Consider the following 9576-nt stretch of genomic DNA (forward strand, 5'->3'; position numbering starts at 1 on the left):
ACATTTGTGGACAATAAAGACTACTACTATTATATTTAATATTCTTATTATAAAAATTTAGTTTATTTGCATGCCAATAGTTAAATGCAGTAAGTAGCCTAATGTTCACTTTAATGTCTGTATTGAAATGTTATTTAGCCTAAACCAATACCTTAAAGAAATGCTGCTATTAACATTTCCCAATCTTCAACATTTCCCTGTCGAGATGAAGTCTGATAACTGATGAAAAGTTAAAAATAGAAATCCAAACACAACATCTGTGTGATTCAACAGTGACAGTTGTTGTTGTAGTCTGCAGTGAAACAGGCTGACCACAGTTTTAGTGGTAACCTAAGCCACACCACTTCATACGGTACCCTGACACATTCAGGTGCAGAGGACACAGACCGTTCCCCCATCGAAAGTTTCGCCTGCTTCCATGTCTGTGACCTCCTCCAGCTCCAGCAGCCCACTGAACAAAGTCAATGGTGGGCGGGACCACGGCGCTCAGTTTTCAGCCCTTTCCGAATGTCACAGCGATGATCTCGCGCACCCATTGGCTCCTGTCTGCAGATACGTCACAATCATGATTAGAATTGATGATCGGACGTTCTGATTTCATTGTCTCGCAAAGGGGGGACTGCTGGAGAAATCTGCTGAATTCGAACGTTCCGTCTGATTTTGACATCAAAAATGGTAAGTAGGGAAAGTGATTTGACTGTGTCGCTCCAGGGACACCCCGGCTCGTTCTTGTCCTGTGTCCGCTCGAAGCCAGGGTCAGCGAGAATGACCATGCAAGGGGTCGGCAAATCACAGATTTGAAGGAAAAGTTTAGCTGCAGCTATCCATGGGGGGAAGCTACATGCTAGTGCTAACGTTGTGCTGCTGGCTCAGATATGGCCGCTCGGGCCTTTAAGCTAACAAGCTGTTTGTATGGCCATTGTGGTGATGAATGCGGCGCTTACCCCGGTTTGTTTACTGTCTGGCTCGTTTCGTAAAGTTATGGCGTGTGCTTTCCGTGCGGGGACTAGTGTTTCTGAATCCCCCAGGCTGCTGCCTCGGCGGCATACTTGTCTGACGTGCCCACAGTTTTGTTGGCTAATTCTCTCCGTAATGTTTCCATATTGACTGTAGCCATGCGCAGTCAGCCTGCCAAAATCAAACCAGCTGGATGCTTATTGGTCGCACAACATTCCCCGTATGTTGTCTTTATTAAAAAGCTGTGGGCTTCTTTTCAAACCTAAAGACGACATGTTTTTAGCTCTCCGAAAGTCTGCGTGTTATTACTTTAACCGGGCTGTTTGCTGTGAAACTTGCATTCATAACACTGAACCTCATTCATTAATATCTCCGTTTGTGAGGTTGTGTTGGCCGCGTCAAACTAACTTCGACTGCCAGTGTTTATTCATTGTGTAAGCACATGTATTAGCCAATTTTCATTTGTTATTATCTTTGTACTTTACTGTAAGTCATCCTAGTCTTTTGTATATTATTTTATGTATTTGCATCTTTGTATATGCAGTTATAATAGGCTGCTAATAATAATGACAATAATAATGATAACAACTTCCATTTATATAGCACCTTTAAAAAAGTTTGCAATAAGAGCAAATGCACATTAAATTTCATATACATGCTTTACATATATACACATCAACAAGGAGAGATAAACGATAGGACACTTTTTAGGAACTGTATAACCAACACATAATAAACAAAAAAATGAAATTAACAAACGATAAGGTAAAAAGACAGTAAAGAGATGATAAAAAATATTATATATGTAAGATTTTGAAGGCTTGCTGAATCTAAATTATGTTTATACATTAAATTAATTAAAAAAATAACGTTACTTCCGTTAATTCCTTACTTGACCATGCTACGATAAATAATCATGTTCATTTTACCATTATATTTGCAAGGTAAGGAATGTGCTTGATTTTGGATATACTCCTTGAAAAAAAATATTTGAAAAATGAAATACGTTATGTAGTGTTTCATCTACACAATCACTCATGTAAACAAACATCTTTTAATACTTGAGTTAACAAAATCCCCAGATGTGATGATTATAAAGGCTTCGAGAGTCTGTAAATTCTCCGTTTAGGTACCTTAAAGGTGCTTGAATTTTACTCTTAAAAGCTGTACACACCTTTTTTTTTGCCAAAAAGTCAGATATAATTAGGCTACATGTACAATTGTAACTGCATGGTTATGGTGAGGGAAAGCATTGAAATAGATTTCAGTTGATGAATAGAACAATGTTTTGCTAGGATCAGCATATGAGCTTGATTGATAGTGGTATTGATGCTACACAGTGGCTTGTCACAGCTTATTATATTTTGACTGACAGCGTGTTGTATATTTTACAGCTTCACAATGCTGGATAAAACGTTTTCAAAATGTTGCAATATATTATGTGACAACGTGGTGGCTGCTTGTCTATCTGATGAAACCGATGAGTGCATTTTTCCATTATGATCCAGAAAAGATAGTCGTCTGTTATTTTTAGTACAGAAGATTTGTGCTCATAATGACATGAAGTTGTTTTCATTTTTTGTCTTGCTCTTTTTTTATTTACACTCTTAAGCATAGCGTTGTCTGATTTGCTTTCTCCTCAGTCGCGTTACCCAGCGAAGTGCCAGGTACACAGAGACACGATGAGTAAAATCAAAATTGCCCTAATCTAGAAACATGGAGGTTTTGCTGTGATCTGCATGGCTGCCCCGTTCCCCTCCAGCAGCAGAATGGATGCGTGGTCACAAAGACGTGGCCTGCAGACTGTGAGTATATCAATACTTCCAATATATTCCAGGGTATATAATTATGATATAGTTGATGCATTTGCTAAATTAATGTAATGAATATTTAGATCTGACTGTGGCCCTCATTCTGCAGTCCATAAGCTAACGAAAGGAAATTGCACAAGTGTCATGATGTTATGATTTTGCACGAACTCTTGTATCTCTACCACAATCTGTCAGTGAGCTGTAGTTAATTCTTGTGTAATACAAAGTTTTTGGGGGTTCTTTATCTTTGTGATTGTCTCTCAGATGAACCTGCGGTCAGTGTTTACGGCTGAACAGCAGAGGATCCTGGAACGTTACTATGATAATGGGATGACCAATCAGAGCAAGGCTTGCTTCCAGCTAATACTGCAATGTGCTCAGGAGGCCAAACTGGACTTCAGCGTGGTCCGGGTAGGTCTATAATAATATGTGCTTGTGTGTTATTGAATGAGCGAAAGGGAAGCAGAACTATTTGCTATGCTTTGTGAGGCACCATTGTAGGGGCAAGTAGTTGAGACAGTGAGTCGCTTCCCTGTGAGTTCTTCATCTGATGCAGCAGAGTCATGAATTATTATCCTCACTTTGCCGAATTAGTCCCTGTAGTGTATTGCAGAATGTTTATTTTTATGTGATGTTATTGAGCTGATTGCTCTTCTCCCTGCAGACCTGGGTTGGCAACAAAAGACGTAAGCTCGCCTCCAAGGTAGAGCAGAATGGAGGCTTGTCTCATTCCTTATCCAGTCACGGACTCACTGGGGGATTACTCTCCAATCCCTCATTAGCCGGAGGTTCATTCTCCAATCACAGCCTGGCGGCAGGGGCACTGCTTCCTGCTGAACTGGCTGTGGCGAGGAACATCCAGAATCGTGTGCACCTTCTCCCTCCATCCTCGTCCTTCCCTTCTTTCTCGTCAACATCTTCCTCCCCTTCTTCTTCCTCTCCCCACAGCAGCGGAAGCAACAATAACAACAACAACAATGACGTCATACTGACCGGGATTTACTCTCTCAATTCTGTCCCTCGCTCCCGACCGAGACCAACAGCCCCCCCACCTCAGTCAGACTGTGAGCTTCCTACACATGCATCCTCATCTCTGATTAACCGGGCCCTGCAGAGCAGGAACAGCTCCACCTCCTCACCCCTCCACTCCAAGCTGGTCTCACTCTCTCAGACTCTCCCACCCCTCACGTCTGCCTCAGGGCCTTTAGTCTACACTGCAGTCAGGAAGGGATCTTTATCTCTTGGGGAGGCGGGGGTAAGTGCAGGAGCAGGGGTGGTACCTCACAGCTGGACCAGGCAGTACGGTACATCGCAAACTCACCCTTGGACCTCTTCCTCACAGTCCCAAACTCAGCCTCAGCTCAGACCTCACTCAAACCCCCAACCTCAACCACCTGCCCCTCAGAAGCCTCGGGTCTCACTCCCGATACAAAACTCTGGTCCCTCCTCTGAGCAGACACCTCGTATCCAGCAGGTCTTCACCTTGTCAGAAAGAGGCGAGGGGGACAGACTTAGGCCGAATCATCATATGTCTACCCAGAAAAGCCAGGAGAGTCACAGGCCGGTGCTCTATTCTCTGGACAGCAGTCATAACTTCTCCATCGCCATGGAAACCGGAGATGAAGAAGATGAGTGGCAAAGGGAAGAAGAGTTGGCAAACATGGCCGCTCAGACACATATCCACAGGGAGCGGATTTCAACCAGCCCAACCGGGGCTGAGGTGTCTGCGGTGAAGGGAAGCCACACGCCCCCGATGACTAGCTCCACACCTACACTGCTTCACAGCAACTCAACTCTTCAGGGCAGCTACTCCGTCACAGCACAGACCTCACTTACAGGGGAATCCGGCTCACAGGTAGGAGAGGTCCTAGTGTTGTCGTTGCTTTCCTTCAAAGTGAATTGAAAGACTTATCGCCACTGTGTCTGTCTTTGTGTGCAGACTTCAGTTGGTGTGTCTGCTGCCCCCTGGGTTATCAGCAACTCCAGAAAGAGAACTGTTAGTATTTTATTATCACTCTAAACACACAACTTTGAATATATAATAATGAAGAAAAAAACGTTTAAAGGTTAGTGATATTCCATCTGCTTACCATCAACATGAATGCTCTGTTTTTTCAGCTGCAGGATCGGACCCAGTTTAGTGATGGGGACCTCATCCAACTGAAGCGCTACTGGGAACGTGGCATGACCAGCCTGGGCTCAGTCTGCAGGGAAAAGATCACTGCAGCCGCGAATCAACTCAATGTAGACACTGAAATAGTCAAGGTAACCAACTCCACAGGGTTTAAAATTAGTTTTGCATTAGTTTGTACCGTATATTCCCAGTGGAATTTGGGTACTTTTTAAACAATGTTCCTGTTTAAGTGACTAATGGCTAACAACTTTTTTTGAATTGGTCCGGTGCTGCCTGGCCGCTGTGAACCAGGTTGCAATGCATTCGAACGGGGGTACCTACGCACTGACATTATATATCCACAAAAATGCTTGTTTTTGCCACCGGGATTGATCCGATTGGTAGGTGTAGTTTGGTAGAAAGAAAATAGTTCCTACATGAAACTGCTCACAACAAGTCTGTTGATTAGTTATTTATTAATTTATTGATTATCTTGAGAGAGACATTGCTGTTGAGTTTTTCAAATGTATTTGGCACTTTGAGCAGCACAAGCTGAGTGTCATCTAATTCCAGTATTTTGAGTGATGGCAGACATATCTAAAGCTGATATCCCCAACACTGGGAAACTCACACCAAAACAATCTAGACTGATAAATAGAACGACAGGTAAGAGGAAAAATATGTAGTTCTGATTTTAGGGTGAACTGTCCCTTTTAAACAAATACAGAAAAATCTAGAAAAGTGTGGGTTCCCTCCTAGCGTAAAATATCTGCAGTGTCCTTGAAACTTGAGAGGTGTTTTGTAAACGTAAGAAAGCTGAGAGCCTTATTCACATTGTCTGACCACTTGTCTATGACCTTTAGTGGAAACAGGACTATTTGACTTGTCTGAAATTTAGAGAGCTAAAAGAAAACAAGAAAGAGCAACTTTTCTAGGTCATGCAGTAGAAGTTTTCGAATATACTAAGTTGTGTAAAAGTCATGCAGTTAAATATCAGGGCCACAGTAAGAATGCTGATGGACTAAATATAGTCTCTCAGTCGTGACACACACACACACACAGACACAGAAGCCAATGCCATCTCATGTCCTGGGATATTGATTGCAGCATGCCACTATCAGAATAATCTTCAAATCATTGCAATAATGAAACAGCTGGATGTGATACATGTACAAAGTATACTCATTGGTGATTGTTTTGGACACTTAAGCATTACTCTTCCACATCTGTGACACTTGCCATGTTGTCTTTTTTTTTTTTCAATCGGCAGACATGGATCAGTAACAGGCGGAGGAAGTATCGTCTGATGGGTATTGAAATCCCTCCACCCAAAGGTGGGCCTGCTGTATTCTCAACCTCATCCCCAGGAAACGGATCCCCGGTGGCCCTCAGCCCGGACGAGGATGGGCTCCGAACGCCTGACCTCGGAGATGACTTGAATGATGAGGGATCTGTCTGCTTGTCTGAAGGTTAGGCTGCTTATACAACACACACACACAAACACTCAAGTCTGTATAGACTGTGGATCTCAGCATTAATGCAAACTTCTGGCTTCTAGGTGGAACCATCGACTCACAATACAGAGACGAAGAAGACGGAATAGAAGTGTCCACTGCTGCTCCGCTGGCCAATAATGTGGTACTCCATTATTTTTGTTTTCTAAATTTAGCCACTTACAAATGGAAGCTGGTATGGTACATTCAAACATGATAAAATGGACCAGAACTCATTAATTGTACTTAAAGGAGCCGTAATAAGTCAGTGCAGGAAGTCACATTAACTCACACCCTGTAGATCTGATTCCGATTTAATAAAATGTTATTGGAACCATTTTTATGAGTTTTGTCGGAGTCTCGAATTGATTTGATTATGACAGAGTAGCCTATTCAAATGCTATACAGGTGATCTGATGGTGATGTTAATTCATAAGAAAGACTGTGTAGATGATCTGTAATATGAATGTTCACTGGAGATCAAAATTAAAGAACAAATTATTTATACTTGATTCATTATGAAATATTGTTATTTTTTACTGTTCACATGTTTATTAAATGACCAAGGCACTTCAACAAAAACCTTTATTCTCTAATTTTGATCTCCAGTGTATTTAGTCTCTCTGACTACTTAACCTCATCACCCGCCACACAATGTGTTATGTTGACAGAATAAACCTTTAAAATCGGATAAATAAAATCAGCTGTTTGATCAGCTGAGAGCCAGGCATTTCCCATCGTGCCCTGGCTCCTGCAGTCGGTTGTTTTATGGGTTAGCATGAGGTAATTTAGCATAATCTTTAGAGCCGTAGACAAAACACGGCTGCCAAGTTACCCATGAGTATTGAGGAACAAATCAGAGAGATGTTTTTACATAACACAATAAATCACAGAAATAGAACACAGGGAATCCAGAGCAGATATTCACCATAAGATTTACATGTGCTGTGATAATTTGATCTGATCTCTGTTTGTTTGTTTTTTTAACAGAAGATTGAAGTAATTGATGAGGACGAGGAAGACGAATATGATGAAGATGATGATGGCGGCGGTGGTGACTTTGTGGCTTCAGACCTAGAGCAAATGCAGGGCCTGCTGGAATTCAAGGTGAAGACACACACAAGAATATGGCAGATTAGTCTGGTTTACCAGCTGTGCCGGGGAAAAGCCTGATGCCTGGTGCGTCTCTCACGCATCGGATGCCAGGCATTCTCCTCCCCTTCTGATATCTCTGCAATCGGGCTTAGCACAACCCAAGATGATTGTGGTTGGTTAAAGAAATACAAACAAGCCAGAGTGGTTTTTTTCTCTCCTATTCCATAAGTGATGTAGCCAGATCATACTCAAGCGCTGGAATATGGTCTGGCTACGAGAGACTAATGACAGATTGACCATAAACTGGTGCAGTTACAAACCTTTCTTCAAACTGGATCCTTTTCTGTCTACTTTTGAATGAAAATCAGTTGGATGCTAAATAAAAAACAGTCACTCCATAGGACCTCACGCTGTGAATTCACTTGTCGCCTCTCTGATTCCATCTGTTTCAGCATGAGGAAGTGCAGTTCTTAGAGAATGAGCTAGAGAACCAAAAACATAAATATGACGAGCTTGTAAGTTTCACAAAGAGCCTGCTCTGCGCCCTGAGGAACAATGACCTGGAGAGACAGCAGGTACGTTCACACACTGGCATGATCCGTCAGAACATCAGCTCGATGTGTAACACCACAGTTACAGACAGTACTCACCTGAAGTCTGCTGTTGTTTACGTATTTAGGAACTCATGGCCAGTCTACCTCAGCCTTCAGACCAGGACTGGGACATGACTGTGGAGAGAGGAGCGCAGCCTGCTGCTGTATCAGCAGACGCATCCTCCAACCACAACGGCTCCCCGATGGCCGCTGCGAGCAGCGTGGAGCATCAACCGGCCCCAGCTAATGAAGAAGACGCACTGGTCAACATAAACAAAGACGATACAATGACGCAAGTTACTGAGCCCTCTGCATCAGAGGAGCAACTCCAGGAGACAGTTACAGAATAAAAGTGACTATCATGTACATAAGCTCGCAAACTGTAGATTCATACAGATGTTTCCACACTCCACGTAGAAGCTGGTTTCAGACTATATATGGCCTATACGGGACTATATGGTCTCACATCTACTCAAACACTCTGGTAAACTCATGTTCCATGCCCAGTGCCTGTGGATTAATGCTTCACTACGACTGTTGGGCTGACAAATGCCTTTTTTACTGCATATCATTCGCCTTGCTCTGGTCCAGTCCAGAGAGAACAATAAATGACCTCTAACTTATGTGTTCCTGAGTGTTTTGAGGGAGAAGTGTCATTTTTCTTGTGTATCAGCTTATAGTAGATGCAAAACAACACTTCAAAAAATATTTTTTAAACCATAACTGTAAAAAGAATAATGTTCATACACAGTGGTGGCTTTCTGAGAACACTGTGATTCAATTTCTGTCATAAAACTGCTCAAACTGTGGAATTGCCATCCAGTTTGTCCAGATTACAATGATAAAATACAAAGATGATTCATATAGAATAAAGCAGATGGTGCTTACTGGTTTGTTGAACACAAACCTGTAAAGTTATTTTTATGATGATGTCCATGGGGACCCATCCTATTAAAAACAAGCACAACCTGTCTATTGTCTTGTTGACAAATTAGATTCATAATTGTGTTTTAAATTAACATTAAGTTGTGACAATAACCAAATGTAGACATGTAGTGCATAGGCTAGTACACTCTCCACACAAAGTCTTTGTGTCTGTGGGTGGGAGAGAAACAGTCTATCCAAGAGAAAGGATGAGCTTTAAGCCTCTTATTTCCACTTAGACTATGGGATGGACAAGCTTATGAAACAGTGGCTTTAAAAACATTCAACTTCCACGCTTAAAGAGCATGGCTCGCCACAAGATGCGTCTGTTTTGCTCCCTCATTTTAACCTGCGTCAGCCATAAATTAGACAAACTAAATCAGTCCCAACAAGCAAACGGTCCATCATCCAGGACGCATACATGTATCACACGCAGCATGTCACACAGCATCAGCGCCACCACGTCCTCCCTCCCTCCCTCCCTCGTCTCTAGCTCGAGATCCGTTGCTTTGGTTTGGACGGGGGGGAAATCCTTAACTGAATTGCGTCATAAATACGTCAATAAACTCTCATTCACTGACGATCAGGTA

At 42.4% G+C, this 9576-nt stretch overlaps 1 protein-coding gene across 1 annotated transcript; it reads left to right on the forward strand.

The window, feature by feature from the left end:
- The first annotated feature begins 619 nt into the window (after window positions 1-619).
- On the forward strand, window positions 620-8469 carry hdx (highly divergent homeobox). Its single transcript, XM_083915237.1, has 11 exons — window positions 620-675; window positions 2601-2762; window positions 3033-3179; window positions 3433-4623; window positions 4708-4764; window positions 4887-5033; window positions 6152-6350; window positions 6440-6519; window positions 7365-7481; window positions 7922-8044; window positions 8149-8469. The coding sequence occupies exons 2-11, from the start codon at window positions 2697-2699 to the stop codon at window positions 8410-8412; spliced, it is 2391 nt and encodes a 796-aa protein (XP_083771363.1). The 5' UTR covers window positions 620-675; window positions 2601-2696; the 3' UTR covers window positions 8413-8469.
- The last annotated feature ends 1107 nt before the right edge of the window (window positions 8470-9576 follow it).

Source organism: Echiichthys vipera (genome assembly GCF_963691815.1).
Source record: "Echiichthys vipera genome assembly, chromosome: 6".
Classification (NCBI taxonomy): domain Eukaryota; kingdom Metazoa; phylum Chordata; class Actinopteri; order Perciformes; family Trachinidae; genus Echiichthys; species Echiichthys vipera.

What these genes read in the sequence shown, in the direction of transcription:
- hdx (XM_083915237.1), top strand. Translation starts at nt 2,697, where the DNA reads ATGGCTGCCCCGTTCCCCTCCAGCAGCAGAATGGATGCGTGGTCACAA. An exon ending in AAAGACGTGGCCTGCAGACT is followed by an intron (nt 2,763 to 3,032) that starts GTGAGTATATCA and finishes ATTGTCTCTCAG; the next exon opens with ATGAACCTGCGGTCAGTGTT. An exon ending in AGGGCCTGCTGGAATTCAAG is followed by an intron (nt 7,482 to 7,921) that starts GTGAAGACACAC and finishes CATCTGTTTCAG; the next exon opens with CATGAGGAAGTGCAGTTCTT.